This window comes from Strigops habroptila, chromosome 10 (genome assembly GCF_004027225.2).
Source record: "Strigops habroptila isolate Jane chromosome 10, bStrHab1.2.pri, whole genome shotgun sequence".
In the NCBI taxonomy this organism is placed as follows: Eukaryota; Metazoa; Chordata; class Aves; order Psittaciformes; family Psittacidae; genus Strigops; species Strigops habroptila.
Window position 1 is genome coordinate 14,738,099 of NC_046359.1, and position 18,655 is coordinate 14,756,753.

General features: G+C 35.1%; 1 protein-coding gene across 5 annotated transcripts in view; it reads right to left on the reverse strand.

Moving 5' to 3' along the window:
* Window positions 1-18,655, reverse strand: part of SIPA1L2 (signal induced proliferation associated 1 like 2) — a 142,730-nt gene that overhangs the window by 19,755 nt on the left and 104,320 nt on the right. For 4 of the 5 annotated variants that reach the window (XM_030499656.1, XM_030499655.1, XM_030499653.1 and 1 more), the window contains exons 11-17: window positions 16,774-17,031; window positions 13,253-13,336; window positions 11,696-11,799; window positions 11,188-11,291; window positions 8,093-8,481; window positions 4,547-4,762; window positions 1,852-2,005 (exon numbers count right to left, since the gene is read on the reverse strand). In XM_030499656.1, the coding sequence (XP_030355516.1) occupies window positions 1,852-2,005; window positions 4,547-4,762; window positions 8,093-8,481; window positions 11,188-11,291; window positions 11,696-11,799; window positions 13,253-13,336; window positions 16,774-17,031 (1,309 nt within the window). The remainder of the gene's footprint in view (window positions 1-1,851; window positions 2,006-4,546; window positions 4,763-8,092; window positions 8,482-11,187; window positions 11,292-11,695; window positions 11,800-13,252; window positions 13,337-16,773; window positions 17,032-18,655) is intronic. The other variant, XM_030499657.1, reaches the window with a different exon arrangement.

Sequence of the window (18,655 nt, forward strand, 5' to 3'; positions counted from 1 at the left end):
TTGAGGATAACACAGGACATGCTCAATTGTTAGAACGCTTAACTATATCCCAGAGAAAATTAAGGGAGATATACTCAGATTCCAATCTAGGAGATTTGCCTGAAACAGATATGGGCCGTGGGAATAAACATTATCTAAAACTTTATTTTAACACATATGTCAAATGAGCACAAGAATAGGCATAAGCAGCATCCCTAAATGACTGGATAAAGGACACACACAGCATCCTTAAATGAATGGATTTACGGTATTTTTCTATAAGCAGTGATTAAAAAATAACAAAAGACTCTGAGTTTAATTAGGGACCACATTGGACAAAGGGTTAAAAGCCTTCACCCTCTGAATCAAAGGATCTCCAATCCTCTTTCCTGTATATTCCCACCAAGCATCCTGACGCAATTCTTGGCTGTTGCTCAAGTCTCCTCAATATTATATTGCATCTTCTATCTATAAAGATTGTTCACTAGCTATCCAAACATGTTGAATGTTAACTGTTGGAGCTTTACAGAGTTTCCCTTCAGAGTGCAATAAAAATTAAACATTACATAGAGGTCTCATTATTCCCTCAGCTATGAAGAAGGTAAAACTGAACCAAACCAAAAATGTGATTTGGTTCTATAGAATCTTACGTATTCAGAAAACTCCTTTCTGACTTTGCTGTTAAAGGCAATTGACCTGCGTATACCAAGATTTCTACCTTCTGAAGGCATAATCAAAGACTATACTGCCGAGTCCTATGGCTGGGGAGCCCCTGCGAGTCAGGGCCCATGGCCCCTTCTCACTTAGAGAGCTTTTGTTTGGGTGTCTTGCAAAGGGAAGGGGACAGCAGTAATTTAACTCAGGATGGCACACTTCCTCAGACCTTGTTATTTCTTATTTAGGAAGCCAGAAACATTGGCAGCTCTTGAAATCATGACAAAAAACTAATTACTCTATCAATCAAATTATAAGAACCTCTAGGACATTCATGAAAATTCAAACACATGTAATATGAACTTAACATCCTGCGTGTTAAAAATATATATATTATCTGAATTTTAAATTCAACTCTGCATTTGAGAGGATTCCCATGTGTTACTTTTGTTCAGACATGATGATTATGCTATTTAGCACATTGTATAAACACAGTGGGTTAAGAGAGCATTGAATTAATAGCAAAGTGTGACAATTATCTCAAGTAATTTAATTGCTTTGTGCTTTACTCCACATTAAGCACAGAATTCAGAATCATTTAATACCTTGGGGAGTAGTATATTTTAAGTTCTCTATCCACTTTTCGTGAACTTTTAAATATTACTGATTGTCTTCATACTATAAAGATTAGATGTATACTCTCCACTAGCACTTGCAATTATGGTTTTTGAGCAGTTGCCACTGGTACCTACGTGAAATCATGTTTCAGACTTCAAACAGAATTGTTGGTACAAGGCAGGGGAAAGCAGGCTACTTTCATTCATGTGCCTTAATATCATATTAGGTGTATAAATTTAGGCATCCAACCTTGAAAATGTTACTTTTAACCTTTCAAAGTATAATTAAGTTGCTCAACCTGCACTTGTTTCTGCTCAAGCTAAGCAAATATATATTTATACAAATAATGTATTTCATACATAATCATCCAACTAATTAATAATTCAAACAAATCATTAAATCATAAAATCAAAGAAATCATTTCCATATTGTGGGAAATTGTATTTTGGGACTTATGGTCAGTATTTGTAACAAACCCATGGAATATACTTTGCTTGTACAAAATGGTACTGCCTTCTCTATAGCAATTTGGGGTATACCAGAAATTCACTTCTAAGTTAACTTTATCTAAAATACAGAGAGTTGAAGAAAGTAGCTAACCTTTCTTCTCCCTTCCTCCACAGAAAGGCTGTCTGGCAGCATCAACTTCAGAAAATCTTCTTTGGACAAGATTTGCTGGCTTTCAACAATGGCATTCCTCACAGAAGTTTGGAGGGGACTCGATGCAGACACAGCATCAATATCATCATAAACTCTGTTGAGACAATTGGTGTTTTAGCAAGAGAAGCAAGAGTGCTCTCGGATTTGAAATACTGCATTCATTTTCTGTCACAAAGTAAAAATTGTTAGAATTATCTCCTGACACAGCACACTTTTTCTATCATTTTCTATTTATGAAACTGTGGGTCCAAAATGAAATTCTGAAACCACTGGAAAATCAATTTTAGGAATTCTAAAGAACAATTAAAAAAAACAGAATGCTTGTTTCTCCTACCTTGCCTCTTTCTGTTTTACACACCATACTTCTCTATTGTTAAAGCTGTATTCATATCAACATTTCCAATATTTCATTGCAATATATTTTAACTTTTACTTCCTTAGTAAACAAGATAATCAATATTTTATAGTGTGATACTGTATCCAGCATCACAATCTGGCAAAATTACTATAGCCATCAATGGCAATGTTTGAAGTGTGCACGTGTATTGGTAATTGATTGTGCCATTTGCCAAGTGAATCAGCAATTTCATAAACCTATTTAGATAAATAAAACAGCTGTCTTAATTATCAGCATATAAAGAAAAAATCTATTTACAGTCAACAAAAGACTAACTGAATTATTATCTTCCAGCTTCCTTCAAATGAGAAAGGAGAGAGAGAGAATTTTAACAGGTTTACTCTGGAAATGCAATCGAAAGAACTAGAGATTCCCAATCACACAGAACATACATTTGAAGTCATTACTTACTGCCAAGTGCAGCATAATCAGTGACTCTGTCTTCAGCAGAGAGAAAACAAGCGCTGCTACAGTAAAGTGTAATTCTCAGTGAATTATATCCTATAGTGGCACAACATTCAGCAATTGACCTGATTTTCATCATCATTGCTAATTAGAGATGTTAATTTATTTCAACATAATTATCCTCAGAGAGATATTTCTTCTCTGTGATGTATAGAAAGCTTTCCTAGAAAGAAAGAGGTGAAGCAATGCTGTACACCATGGAAAAATCTGAAAATATTTTCTGATATAGGAAGTGTTGCCATATTCAATTAATATTTCTTAAATAGAACTAGCTCTTGAAGATACTAAATTGCTGTGGTTTTAGCCTAAATACCATGATTAATTTTTAAAGGTTCCATTCAAAATAGAGATATTTTCATGAGTCTATCAACTTCAAAATGCAAAAACTTGTGGGAATCAATGATTCTACTTTTTAAGTCAAAATACTACAACTGAACAATTTAAGCAATTAAAACATTGGAAAAACATTTTCATTGGAAAAATGAACTCACCAGTACAATAACACAAAGAAACAAATAACCAGGACAGGAAGGTAGTAACATCATCTACTTTTGAGAATTAGGAATTTAAGCTTAACTTTAGGCTCATATTTCATAGCACATTCTAGTTCATACTTTTTAATGTGAACCTTGCCATAAATATGCATATATATGCAATATGAGATATTAGATGCAAATAACCCACTCCCATTAAACAAAGAGTAATCCCATATTAAATATCTAAAAATCAGATACTGTGTGTCAATTTATGGAGATATATAGGGCTGACTGATTTATTGAGAGAGAGAACTGAATGGCTTAAGCACAAAAAGAAAGCAAGGAGGTTATCTGCGAAGAAGATTTGGAAGCTAACAAAAATTTAAAGGTTAGTTTTAAACAGCAGATTCAAACACTCCATACTACTGCTGCAGCACTGGGAAAGCATCATCTCTATCTATATTTTAAATACTGCTTCTTTTCCTTTAAGTGCAAGTCTTTTTCTTCCACCTAAGATGAACACATTTCTCATGAGCTATTCCTGTGTTAAGCTGTACATATAGATGTTTGTTAGAACTGCTTTGAATATTTTTGTCTAAACAACACTTGCTACAAAAATATGTAGTTTTACTGAAGCCTACACATTTTGTAGTCTCATGAAGAGAGGGTCAGATATACCCACACTTAATCTTTTTCTTGTGGAGTCCTAACCACCAGTTTATATCTGTTCATTAAGAAACAAAGTCAGAAAAAGATACCAAAAAGCACTGAAATATCCCCAACTGGCACTATTAAAAAAAAAAAAAAAAAAAAAAAATTATCTACCATAGATCACTGATATACTTTTGGTCATCTCTCTCATCTGTAATGTATTAGTCAATGTAATAGGTAACAAGGTAGTAAAGTTTAACACAGAAACGTTTGGAAGCAAGCTTTTTTCAACTGAAGTTCATGAAGATTTGTAGAAAAGGTCTTTAAGACATTAATAAAATTGTACCTTCCCAATTGTTTCCTAGAGATTCAAATGGAAATTCAGGATGTCTGACACAGTCATACACACTTTCAGAAATTTCTGTCAGCTTGTTTAATTTGACAGATGGGAAAATGGTGCAGCTGGATAGAACAGAGGAGAAAATAGCAACCTGTGCAGTTATTGTCTTTTTTTTTTTTATGTACTTTTGATACATAAAGGTACAGAAAAAAACCCCAAAGATTTAAAAGTGAAGAATTTGTAATTTTTTATCCCTATCCTATTTTCATTGCCCTTCTTCCCCCAATAAAATTAAACAGTTCTTACTCATGGCATTCAGATTCTTCAGGTGTAGGACTTCCTTCTGATTTTTTCCATCCAATGACATATTTACTCACTGCTCCTTGTCTGTGATAAGGTTTTGAAACTGACCCAGAAATCTGTTGGCTACTATTCTGCGACACTATATAGACTTTAGAGGTGTCTAGGGAGCCACTTTTTTTAGAGCAATGTGTTGATGGGCTTCCTGAATGATGTGACCCACTGAAAAAATAAAGAAAACGCACAAAAGCAAAAATGAAACCTGCTGTACAACAAATTAGAAATGCTTAGTAGCAATAATTCTTAAGTTCTTTTCAAGGTTAAAATCAAGGTAGCTATATTAGTACAGTAATTTTCTACAGATACCTTCCACTAGACCAGGTTGCTGAAAGCCCCATCAAACCTGGCCTTTCATTCAGTAGAGCTGAGAATTTAATATTAACAGAAGTAAATTTTAGTTCAACAAAAACAGTCCTCTGGATAATTTTAACAGCCTCTTCTATTTAGAATAGCCTCTTCTATTTCATTAGCAGACATGAAAGAAATCTTTTACTGAAGACTCTCAAAATTATTTAAAATTAACTAAAGCAAACACTTCCTTGAAGAATAAATTTCTTTTCATCTTGGAGGTGAAGTAAGCAAACAATTCAGAAAACAAGAGCCTTGCCTAATATCAGAGGCTGGAACCTGAAGCAGCCTCTGCTTTCCTTGTTGGTTTGCAAACACAAAACACAGTGTTATCTTTTAATTTAATCCCAAAAGCATTGGATTAATTCACAGAGGACCAGAAAGTGCTGCTGAAAGTGTATCAGACATGGGTACTTTGCTGTCCATGCAGTGTCAGGTACAAGCAATACACATGCATAGATGTCATTAGACCAAATTAAAATGCCTATTGTGGAAGAAAGTTGAATGAGTAAGGTAATGGATTAATAATATTAGCCACAGTTAGGATGCACAATTAATCTTAAACCAATTTTATTTTCTCTCCTCTCTTTTCCTCCCCAAAAAGTAGAAATGAGATTAGGAGGTTTGGGGGGGAAGAAAATAATGTGAGTGATGTTAAAATCTTTTTTGCTTGCTATCCTTGCAAACATGCAAATAAATTATGTAATGATATGGTGCAAGAAAATAATTCAGTTATGAAAAATTGAAATTTAAAGATGAAGCAAACACTGAAGCACAATGTAAAATACATGTCAGATTGACAGCAAGGACATTATCTAGAGGATTTCAGACTTCTATTTGTAACTTAATTTCAGAAAAATTGAGCATCCAACCTCATTCTGAAGGTTTTAAATAAGGGAATATTTTTGAAGTGAAGAAATAAAATGCTTATAAAAGCCTGGTTTTAGACAATAAGCTCAATGGTCGGAACAAGCAGTATACATTTTTAGGATCCAAAAGATGTTCTATGTAAGAAACACAGCAAAACTAACGGCAAAAAAGCTAAGCTGTTTCAGCTACAGTAAAATGAAGGTATTTGATAATTCATGCACATAATTAATACAAAATAGGAGAGATACACCATTCATATCAGAGCTATGAGATAGTGTTGTGCATAGCTCAAGTAAGTCTTGTAGTTTAACATACTGTTTCCCCAGCAGGTTTAATTCTGTAAATCTTACTCAGACACTATAGTATTAGTTTTTTCAGGGGGTTCTTGATCTAATGATGTTAGAGAATCAGGCCAGTATCTTTCAACTAACCAACATCTTTCCTGTGCATTTAATTTTTTTCAGAAAACAATACAATTTTAATAAAGAAATATTGAAGTTATAAATCAATGACATTTCACCAGTCTGTGGGCTTGTTTCTTGAAGTTTTACATTGTTTAGCTAGTGCAGAACAAGTTTACTATTTAATATTCACAAAATAATCATGTATGAATGCCTCAATAGTGTTAGAATTTCATTATTGAAGAAATACAAACTCAGTGTCTGACCAGTCAGAAAATATATATAGGATTCAGCAGTAGATATCACATGCTTATGTGTTAACTCAGCTTTCTTATGTTTATTAGAACATGTCAATGTTGCAGCATCACTGTACAATTAGATGTTTTTAATAATGGATGCCTGTGAATGCTGTGTAGGTGATGCCAGCTTTAAACCCGACTGCAAAATTATTTATCACTCCAATGTAATTTGAAGGACATGTAATCAAAGTTTAAATAAAACAGCTGGGTCACATAAGTCTTATATTTTTCTATAGTAAAAAGATTTGGCCCACAAATCAGAAGGGGACCATTTAAAAACATTGCTATTGCCAAAGTGGAATTGGGCAATCCTAATGTGAGTCATCATCTCAACAATAATTACTACTTTGGAAATGCCTATGTAAATTCTATGTGGGTTTTTTTAATTTTTATTTTTTTAATTTTTTATTATTCCATAAAAAGTTGATTCCATACAAGAGAGCAGCAGATTACTTAATGGCTCTTGGCACTTTAAATATGACAGCTGCCACATAAATGCTGAGAATACATATTCTAGCCACTAGAAATCTATTTCAGCTCATTATGATGAAGTCCTAGGAAAACAGATCTAATTTCTGGCACTTTAGAAGTCTCAATATATAAAATTAAATCTCAACACACACAAAGAAGAGTAAATCTGGAGCTTCTGCATTATCACAGGGGTAGTGAAAACTTAATGTGAAAGCATTTACCTAGTTTTCACAATAGACTATACTATTTTCTATAACTTGTGAAAAAAACATCTAGATGTCAGCATAACTATACAAGACTAATTCACTCATGTCAAGCATACAAAGAAATGAGAAGTTATTATTTGGTTATTTTCCTGTACTGATTGACATTGAAACCAAGAAAATCAGAAGGAAATAAGTACAAAGAATTTCCTTCCATCCTTTACAGAATAGAAACCTTAACACACAGACGAAAGCTTCAACTTCAAAGTCACTATAAAATGGGAATTGGTAGATAAAGGCAACCGGCTGTAAAAGTGCACTTTCAAAGTTTGCTTTACAACAGATGTACCATACGGACATTACATTGGTAAGAAAAAGAAGAGCTGAAAATCAATCAGAAATTCAGTTCAACAAACAAAATTGTGAAGCATACATCACAATAACGTAGATTAGGGAGGATGGTATGTAATGCAGTTTCACTACATGTAAAAACTACATCACTATTTGTAAAAATTGCTCATTGCAGCTTTTCTGATTTCTCTCAGCATCAATTCCCAGGTAATTTGTTACACTGTATCGAAACAAAAAAAGTATTTGAAATAAGTTCTAAGTGCAAACTTTACTTTTATTTGAGGATATTTCCAAACTTTCAAAACCTAAGCCATGTGCACAAGGTCACATACAAATTCTTCATCAGATCTGGGAGTAGGGCTAGTTTTGCTTTTTAACCACTCATGAAAAATTGCCTGAAAATTGCTCAAACAGGCATTTAAATACAACAAAAAATCAAAATCAGTTAAGACCACTTTCAAAGACAAGTAAACAAAATAACAACAATGTAAAAGAGTTCTTTGTATGTTAGTCTATATTCCACAACCCTAATTTGTAAGAAATACATACCTGGAATGAGAGGAGATCTCACTTAGGTCTCCCATACTGCCTTCAGCTGTATGACTGGCAGAAATAGCAGAGGCATAGCTATGAACAGCATAGATTTTAGCTGGATCGTCATCTGGCCCAGCAGTTTCAGAAGACTCGGTCCACTGCTCAGTACGACAATGTACTCCAGACCTGCTGCCAGCAAGGTGCAAAGGAGCCAGAAGAGGAGCAGGCATGCAGGGAGCTGTATCGATTCCACTGTCAGTAGAAGCCCCCTTTATATATGTTAATCCAAGCAGCTCGGGATCCATCAGATCTCCAGAACCAAAGTGTTTTTCATCACTGTTACTGGATGTATTACTGGATAGGGTATTGCTGCTGGAGTGGCTTGAACAGCTTTTGTCTCCAATCTTAACAACAAAAAAACAAACAAAAAAAGACCCTCCTCAAGTTAAATAGTAAAATATTTATTTTATATAAATTACTGAATTTGTGCCATTCAAATACCCTTTTATAATTTTTTACAGTATGCTATAATATAACTGCAAAGTATGAAAAGAGCTAGTTATACCACCAGTTTCTATGAAATGAATTGCACAGCTGGATAGATACATTAAAGGTTGATGCCACTGCAAGTAAAAAGCTCTTGTTCCATCTTCTATGGCAAATCTTAAGACCACACTTGAATTTTCTGATTATAAGACCTGCTTAACATTCACAAAATTGCATTTCTGAACAGTTAAAATAAGCATTTGTTAAAGCTAGAAGCATTGGTAATTATTTGCTTAAACAAGTTCTACTGTAAATCTGAGAAACACTGAAGACTGAATTATTGTTGGCTTTTTCTCAGTGTGGGTGAAATATGCAGCTTATTGGACCAAATCCAATTGGATGTGTGGCTAGCTAAACTGAAACCAATTGTGATTTATGTGTACCAGATAAAAGTAACTTAACTCACAGGGCCCTAATCTAAGCATGGTTATTGAAGTGGAATAATTATATCAGGTATTTGTGTCAATAAAGCTGGGGTGTTTTGGGATTTTTTTTTTTATGTGTTTTTGTTTTGCTTTTTAAAGAGATTTTAGGTAGTTGGTTTAATTTATCTATGTGACAGAGCAGCCGGAATAAGGGCAGACGGACTTCTACTAGGTAGAATATAAATGGGAAGGCTGACAAACTTTTTTACAAGGTCCCCCTTCATAGCAGATGCATATAAACATAGCTGCTGCCCACACATTAAAGGAGTTAGACAAGGCAGCCTTTCCAGAAATGATACTTTTATTCCATATGGAAATTAGCAGGCCTCAAAATCTAAGAAAATTATTTTACAAAAAAAGGGGGGGTTATTTGCATTCCATTCTAAGCTCTACAAGATGGCTGTTACCTTAAAAACAATGGAACAATTGATAAAAATACAATGAGCAGTTTTTTCGAGGAGAGAGACTTTGAGAAAGGTGTCTGGAGAAAATGCATGTCACTTCTTACTGTAAATGTAAAATGGAATTGAAGTGGAAAGAAATGGGGAAAGGGAAAGGGGGCTCAAACGCATAAAATTAGTCTTGGAAGACATATTCAATGTATGAACCTTCCTAAAAATTTCCTGTATGTTGCTCAATATATATGCTTAGGCACCTTCCTGACCCTGCAAGCAGCAGAAAAACTGGACAACAGCTAGTGGTAAGAGAAATCTTGAACTGCTCAAAGTTCTCTATGACCATAGCTTAGGACGAATTTATTCATTTCATTATGCCAAGAGAAATTATTGTATGAAAGCTCAGCAATGGCCTTAATCATTACATGTTGTTAAAGATTGTGTCATGAAGCAAGATTAAAAAAAAAGAAAACAAAAACCAAAAACAAACCAACCAACTAAACAAACAAAAATATGCCAATCCACCACCACCCCCCCAAAAAAAAAAAAAAAAAACCAAAACAAACCAATAAACAACAAAAAACAACCAACCCCCAAAACCCAGCAGGAATATGGTATTTATCCCGGGAGAACAGAGAAAGCTTGAAGATAGCCAGTGAAATACCTCCCTTCCTCTTTCTCCCAAGTTAAAATTGACAAAGAGACAGCATAGACTTTTTTCCCTACAGATTTCTTGTACATTTGCTGCAGCCTTCATTTTGAACTTCACTGGCTGGCAGAGTATTATGGCAAACTGAGTTGAACAGAAAGGGGATGCACAAGAGAACATTACAAGGTCCTTTACAAGGTGATGACCACTTTTTTTTCTCTTTTACAGCATCTAACAGTAAAATAGCTTTATCTTATTTGTACTATCTTTGTAAAAATAATGGCTCTTACTTTGCACAAGACAGCTTTTTTGCACCTGCGCTACACATATGCATGTGCAGGCAAACACAAACATAAGCCCATTATGAAATTTTCTGTTCAGATCCCCACCATCCTAAAAGCAGGAGAACTGCCATTAGTATAAAACTCTGACCGAAGTTAAGCAAACTCATAATTTAACTTCGGTATCAGTGCTCTGTTTAACATTGATTGTTACAATACTAATTCTAGCTTCCTGTTAAGTTTGGCTTAAGGTAAAAGGGAGTATTTTTGTCTTCATTTGCAACATTCTACAGCATGATTCTGTTTATGATACTTTATTTTGAGCAGTATCAAGCTAGAAGACTAGGCACTAACCTAGGTAGAGTAGAAATCTGTTCAGTGTTCCCAACATAAAACCTAAATTTTTATAGTGCTTATTGATAATTATACTACATAGGTATTTCACACAACATGACAAGTGGTATCTTGAATAGAGTTGTTTGGGGTTTTTTTAAAGGATATGAAATACTTGACGGATTAAGCAAGCCAGTAAAAATGAAGCTGTAAATACAGAACTGAGTGTAGACTATACTAGTTTTATCTCCTCAGTGCCCCAAACCCAAGCCCTGTTGGAGTTCTTAGTTTATAAACACAGATTAAGCATACTCAATTCACCCCACATCTGGGTGAGCATACTCTTTGCCTCCCAAAATACAGTTTTCTTCATAAATTACTAAAATGTATTTTTAAGATTTATTTCTTTAAGTTCAGGGTGGGGCTTTTTGTCTTTGGTTTGGGGTTTGGTGGGGTTTTTTTTGAGTTTTGAATGACTTACATGTGAAAGCTTGTTTGGTGACTCCTTGCCACTGCCTTCTTTCTGTAAAGCCCGGTCTTTGTAGGAGCTCAGGACTTTGGTTGATGGTGCATGCCACTTGGTTTCTGTCATAAATAATTATGTTTTAATTTCTGAATGTTAAAAAGATGAGTATACTGTGCAAAGAAAAAAGGCACATGGCTTAGCATCAGGTTTCAAACCTGTATATTCTTTGGAATCAGAGATGTATCTTTGCAGAATTTCCCAAGATCTAGTTTTTCAATGACAATTAAATGAAGTTTAACCTGCTTTTTATCATTCATGAGGCTTTCTGAAGTTCAGAACTAGTTTGTTCCAAGCATTATCTAAATATCCCACACCTTATTCTTCTCGACTGTCTGCAACCGACCCTGCTTTCACTGTTGTATTACATGCTCTTTGCAAATCAAACCTCAGAAGGTGATTGCACTTCAACAGGCACTGCATTGTAAAGAACATTTACTTTTAAGATACTGTGGTTTTGTATTACCAGAATGTCTAGTTCCTTCCAAAGTTTCCTCTCGTTCTCTGCCTCCTTCACACTCCAGTGAGCCTGAACCTTGGTGATGTTCATGGAGCAAAGGGGACTGGCACCTTTTAAGGTAAGCAGAAAATTAGACTCTTTGGGAAATTAGTTACATGTTGAACAACAACACTTCTTCTCTTCAAAGCAAATATTTCCTAAGTAAGATTTGTTTAAACAATCATCACCCCCCCCCACGCCAAGCAAGTATAGTAACATTTCCGAACATGGCATGGGAATATTTACATGCAATTTTTTCAACAGCGCAGTTATATTTTAAGTGTGAATAGCACAAAATGACACTGAACTTCAAGAAGAAATGAATTCTTGGGGCTATACATCCAAAGGTTTTTGCAATGGAGAACTATGATAGTGTATTCCTAACTGCTTTATGAAGTAACTCTTCAGTTTTCACACTTGGAACACATAAGCTGCTACCAGATCCATTGCTTTGTATTGTATTGCAAAAGTTAAACTATTTCACAAAATGACACACCAAAACCAAGGTTGCTTTTAGAAATAACTGCACTGGAAAAATGACACAGAATGCATTTTCATGTGTTTACTGTCAAAATTGCTATAGTTTTATTTGAATTATTAGCATCTATTTAACTGCCAGAGATTTCAGTAAGTATTCTGAAATTCCTTGAGTCTCCAAGATACTGCATGTATATCTGCTACATGGAATATCCACAAGCAATCATGCCAAAGCAATATTAAGCTTACAGACAAGGAGTCAAGCTGATGTTTGCAATATTCACATTTTTCCTGAAAAGTAGCTTCTGAAAGCCACATGGCAAGTCTGGAATGCTTTTATGTTATGCTATGTAGATACTGCCATAGGTCAACATTTTATAACATGAGTGTTTTCGGCAGCTATATTTATACAACAAAGTGATAAATTTAAAGTAATTTAGAACAGATGTCTCTCATAATATTCTTATAACATGGACAGTATATGGGGATAATCTTTTACACAGACAGCTAACTTCCTGAATTTCAGAACCAAGGGACTAATAGGGATGTAAAAGAACTATCTATATACCACAACAGCCTTTTAGGGAGAAGGTACATCTGAAAGAGTGCTACTTCTTTGAGGAGAGATGCAAGGGAATGGATACCACTGGAACAAGCATAGTAAGAAATAAAACGTTTGAAGACCATAATTTTTTAATCAAATGCCCTTCCACTGAAGTAAAAGGAGGAGATAGTATTCTTTTATTCCGGTTCCGAGTTATCTGAGTTACTAGTCAACTTATGGCCTGTTCCTAGGAAAATAAACCTTGGAACTGTTCGTTATTTGCCTGAATATAAAATAAAAAATTTGGTCCTAAAGAGTTAAAGCAGTATGACTTTAAAATTGTTACATTAAAGATCAGTAAACCTGTATGTCTTAAAATATACTAACAGAGTTTGCAAATATATCTAAGAAAGAAAACATCCACATACATTTTGCTTCTCAAAGAAGATGCATGAGAACTATAGCAAGATTTAAAAAAATAAAAAAATAAAAATCACCAATACCCGTCATATCCCACTTGCTGTCTCCACTGGCTGCTCCCACTGGGTCCTGGGTCACTGGAAGAGGACTGGTTGCTTGGAGAACTTCTGTAATGTTGACCAGAGTCACTAACAGTGCACTGAGATATTCGTGGGGTTTCAGATTTTAACTGGGCTGTGCTTATTTTATGAAATTCATTCGCTTTTACAAATAATGTAGGTGCAGTATGAACATATAATCATATTCATTTGGGGAATTTACAGTTCTATCTTAGTTTCATAAAACTTAAACAAGTATTTTTAAAGTATATTATTTATTTCATCACCAATAAAACATTTCCAACTGAATGTATTATAATAGGCACAAAATTAAAATATATATTAAAAAGGCACAAAAAGAGAAAGACTAAGTGCCAAATCCTATTTTCCTTACATCTAGCTTTACTTCTGAACAAGTGGAATTACTCAGGAGTCAAAGCAGCCAGACTTCTAAAGTTACATGTGGGAAGCCAACATGATGGACCAGAAATGATTGTTAGCTGCTTTACATGTATTCAAACTTCGTAATTTAGAAGGGGTAATACTAGTACTTGTTTATTTTGTCAATTCTTTGACATAAAAGAGCAGTAAGGAAACATCTGCATGAATAGTATTATTTTGTACTTAATACTTGACCATTTGAGCCTCATGTTACCCTCCTATCCTTCACGTCTGTGAATACCAGGCTATGACTACAATACAAATTCCCTCAGTGATGTTACATTCCCTGTATTCCTTCCCCCTCCTATATGTAGAACTCAATGTATGTACTCAGGGAAGAGGTGAAAAGAGGTAATCTTGGATTTATGCACAACACTTTCCCAAGGACGGGACATTCATTAACCAACTTCTCTGTTCAGCTTGAAAACTTTAAAGACATTAGCTATTGTATTTTGTTTAACAGCCAAACACATACACAGTAAGTAGACAGTGTAGTGCCTAATTTTTCAGCATGTCCCTCTCTGATAAGTATGGTCAAGACTGAGCCTCTCTCAATCAAGAGAAATAGTCTACAGGCTAAAGTTGCATTCAGTTGCATGTTCTTGCTTCTTACAATAAAGTACTTTGCAATTCTTGCATAGCTTAAATGAACCAGCATTAAGGAATGGGTAACTTATGAAACCATGTGTTTCCAGCCTCCACACTGATGTTCAGGACATTGTCCTCAAAACTGGGACATTGTTTTGTACTATCCCAGGCTGAAGAATGTCTACATTCCAAGTCTCCCATTTGCTGGACAAGTGTCTAGCCATTAGCCTACTGAACAGATTGTGGCTACAAAAGAACCACAGAGATCCAGCTAGTGAACGCCTCTCACAGCTCCTTTACAGAAGAGTTGCAGCTGGAATGGATTCCAGGCTCCAGGTGAAAAAATGCACTCGCCTACAAATGTGACACAAGAACTAAAGTACACCAAGACTTCTTGGGGCGAAAAAACAGAAAAGTGAGTCTGACTGAAGCTTTACTCTTAGGCACTTGCTATGAGTAGCTGTCACAGAATAAGGCATTTTGTAAAAACAGGAGTAGAGCTCAAGGATATCCTTGTATTTCTTGGAGATTAATTAGAGGAAACTCCTGGATCAACACAAAAACATTTGGATTGACTTCTCAAAGCACTTAGCCCTCCTCAGCAGATGTACTAGGAGCATAGGTGTTCTACTTGCAGTTTTTAATTTCACTCCAGGGACTAGGCACCTATCTGTTACATGTCACAGTAGTTGAACTGTTGCTGCTTAAGTCTTTTACTATATCTAGCCCACATTTTTGTTGCTTCTTTCTCTTTTTATTTCTAAAACCAACCATTTTATCACTGACTTCACTGTTAGCTCATTTTCAGATCAGTTGCTACACCTTCCCTTTTTTACCAATCTGCTTCTCCCTGCCTGCATTCTTCTATTTGTCTAAATTTATTGGGTCTCTGACCCTCTAAAATCTCTTCATCATTTTCCTAGCCTGAGTATACATTTTTATCCTTGCAAGACTACTTATTAAGTACTGATCAACCTTACCTGAAATTCTTTTTTAAGCCAATCTCTCTGCCAAGCCATTAACTATGTTTCTTCCCATGTAGAAAGACCTTGACAATTAGGTACCTTTCTTTTCATGTTTCAAGACCCACATGTTCATCATTTTCCTCTCTTTTCATTATTTAGACTCTGTACCATGTCTTGCCCAGAACAGCACTCCTGCATTACACTTGCTTTGTTCAAGTTATACAGGAATTTTTTCGTGACAAGAGATAGCCTCTATCTTAGCATTTTTTCACATGCTCCGCTGAGCATTGTGAGAAATGCAGCTTATGTTTGTGAAGTTTTTTGGAAACAAATATTATGTTGGAAAGCCAGCCTTATCCCAGATGTTACTGAGAATTTTAGTAACAAGACATTAGGAAAATCTTAAGTCCTATAATGGTATATACATGCTTACAGAAATGCACCTCTCCTTTTTTCAGGAGGTGTAGAGGCGGGTAGAGGAGGAGGAGAAGGAGAATACAAATGATCAAATGGTCATAACTGGGAGTCTGCATTCCCCAGACTACGATACATGCGTATTTTCAAGTATGTACTACTAGTACTTGTGTATATTTCAAACAATGTAAAAAGTCACTAATTCTTTGCTACTGAATAAGATAGTGTAACGATAGTGGTATTTTATGAATTCATCCATATTTTTTTAAAGCTATTTAAGATTACTATTTTAGATTTTCATATCAATTAGATATTTTCAACATGGAGTATTTTTTTCCTTGGAAATTAGAACTACTACAGATGTAGTTTTATGAAAAAGGGCATAAGCAAAAATAATTGCACACAATAAAGGACAGAGTTCTGCTCAAGACATATGGTTTTCCTAAATAATCTAAATAATTCAAAGGTCACATGTATTTACAAATTTTTAGCTTTAAAAATAAATTTTTATCTTATGAAGAATCATCATCTAATTAGAACAGAGCTAACATTTAAGGATACCATCCCATCATCTAAGGAGGTGTTACATATTCAAATCACAAGTTCTGCTTTGTTTAATTAAAAGCAAAGCAAAGCATAAGGACTGGTAATGAGTTATGGAACCCTTTGAAACTATGCCAATAGCTTGGTAACGAGATTAAAGAATTAATTTTTAAAGGAATAAGTTAATTTTATTTACACTCATTATTTGTTTAAATAGGCTCCCAAAAGATGGGGGAAGGGACATTGTTTAGATCAAAAAGTAACAAGGCAGTTTGCCGCTTCATTGATCTGGGTCTAAAGCGAAAGCTCAGATGTCCTCAGCAGTAGAATCCTCAGTACAGTCTACTTCCATCACAAACAACTAAAGTCACTTGTTTCAAGCAGACAAACTGGGCTCAGTGAATGCTCTTCAGTATAACCTCAGAACTAAAATTACTGTAAAAACTCAACAAAAGTAAGGTTTAAGAAATAAGCATACTAAAGTTCTAGAAAGGAAAGATATCTAAAGTAAGGAACATTGGGAAAATGACAGGCATTAAACAGAGAGTATATTACCTTGCACCATCTGGCAGTTTTCTATCAAAGGAAGTGCTGCGAGGAATGGCTGTCTGAGCCTGCTGGAGAAGCTGCTGGCACTGCAGTCTGTCAGATGTTCCTAGGATTGGAGAGGCACGAGAGAGAGGCTGCCCAGCGGGAGTCGGCACCCGATGCCAAGTGGTATTCCTTCTGAAAGGGGTTTTATACTCACATGGGGTGCCTTCACTGTCAAGTTTGTATTCCACCATGGGTATACGACAGAGTTCTGAACAACCCCTGTGGGACAAATAAAAACACTGATCAGTCTCACTGGAGGGAACAGAAAAAGAAATTTTGCATTCTACAGTCATAAGTATATGCGTATTTTTCTTCCAGGTGCCCAAAGGTGTTCATGTACCATTGTACAACCTTTTGAATGCTTCAAAACTATCATGCCAACTGGGTAGGAAGCATTTCAAAATAAAGGATTTGATGTCATGTGCTCAAAGGTTTTTGAACTCTCTTCTTGCTCTTCAAGAAGGAGAAAATATCAAGTTTTTATAAATCACTCTGCAGCTTGAATTTTACATAATAAAAAATAGAAGAAACAAAGCATTCAGAAAACAACAAGTTCTTTTAGAACAGCTTTAGTTTGTTTAAATTTCATAAATACATTTGTTGCTTTGCATCCAATTAAATGTTTCTCAGTGGGATTGAGAACTTTCCTTTAGAATCCCACCTTGTCCCCACCAAATGACAGAGCATATACACTGCGATGCAAATGATTAAGTGGCATCTAAATATTTTTCTATTTGTTTTCAAAGTGTACTTTTTAATGTCTCTTCCTAAGGGTGTCTATGCTTGGAAGAGAAATGGGGAAGTGGAAGTAAGAGACAGCTCATAAACAGTCTAACTTACAACCTCTGCTTCAAGCTTACAGTACAGTTAAATACTAACAGTATTCTCAGAAACTATAAATTCAGGTAAAAGTAGTGACTGTGCTACCCAAACGATCAGTTTGTCTGTCGGATATTTGTTGTAGACTCAGGCTGGAGTTGAATTAAGGGTTACTGTTTCAGAAATTAGTTAACAGGAGCTTCACACCTACGTTAAGCCAGCAGTGATTATCACTGCAGATATATTCTCACATACTGTCTCCATTATTTTTTTTGATAGGTAGTGCGTACTAAATTAACATCTATAAAGAAAACACCCTAAACAATTCTAACGTGATGCATTAAGTAAGAAATAGTGAAAATTTGCTTCTCTGTCTCAACTACAATTCTGCTCTATCCACTGAGCTGAGTCTTGATTGAGATTTGCTTTTGTTGAAAACTCAACATTCACCACTTCCAACTAAATTAAAATCACCTAGAGAAAGTGTAAGAGAGTGCATATAAAGTGTTTACAGCCTTCATCCTGAAAATGTTGTGGCACAAATGACTTATCACAAATGTATAGTTCAAATATACTGTATAGAATCTCATACATCAAATTACTGTGCCCTAAAGTTTCTGAACCAAACCCCAAAAAGAACATTTTCATTGTCAGTGTTCTAGTATGCAAATTAAAAAAAACCCCAAAAAACCAAAACAAAACTAACTACGTTATTCAAAGTTGTTGAAGAAAAGAGGTGCAACTGCAGCAGTTACATTCTAGATACTCTGTATATCCCCAGTCTGATCAAGCCAAATGTTTCAGGACGATGAATTTTGTGGTACTGAATAGGCAAACTGTTTATCCTGTAGCATTATCTCTCAGTCCCTGTTGGCACTCAAACATATGAAAAAAGTAAACAAGAACTATAAACCACAGAGGATAAAGCATTGAGAGTGGAGATTAATAGCCAATGCAGGGTTGAAGACACTGTGATGAAGACAAGCTGAAGAGGGGTCACTAGAATGCTCCAAAACACAACACT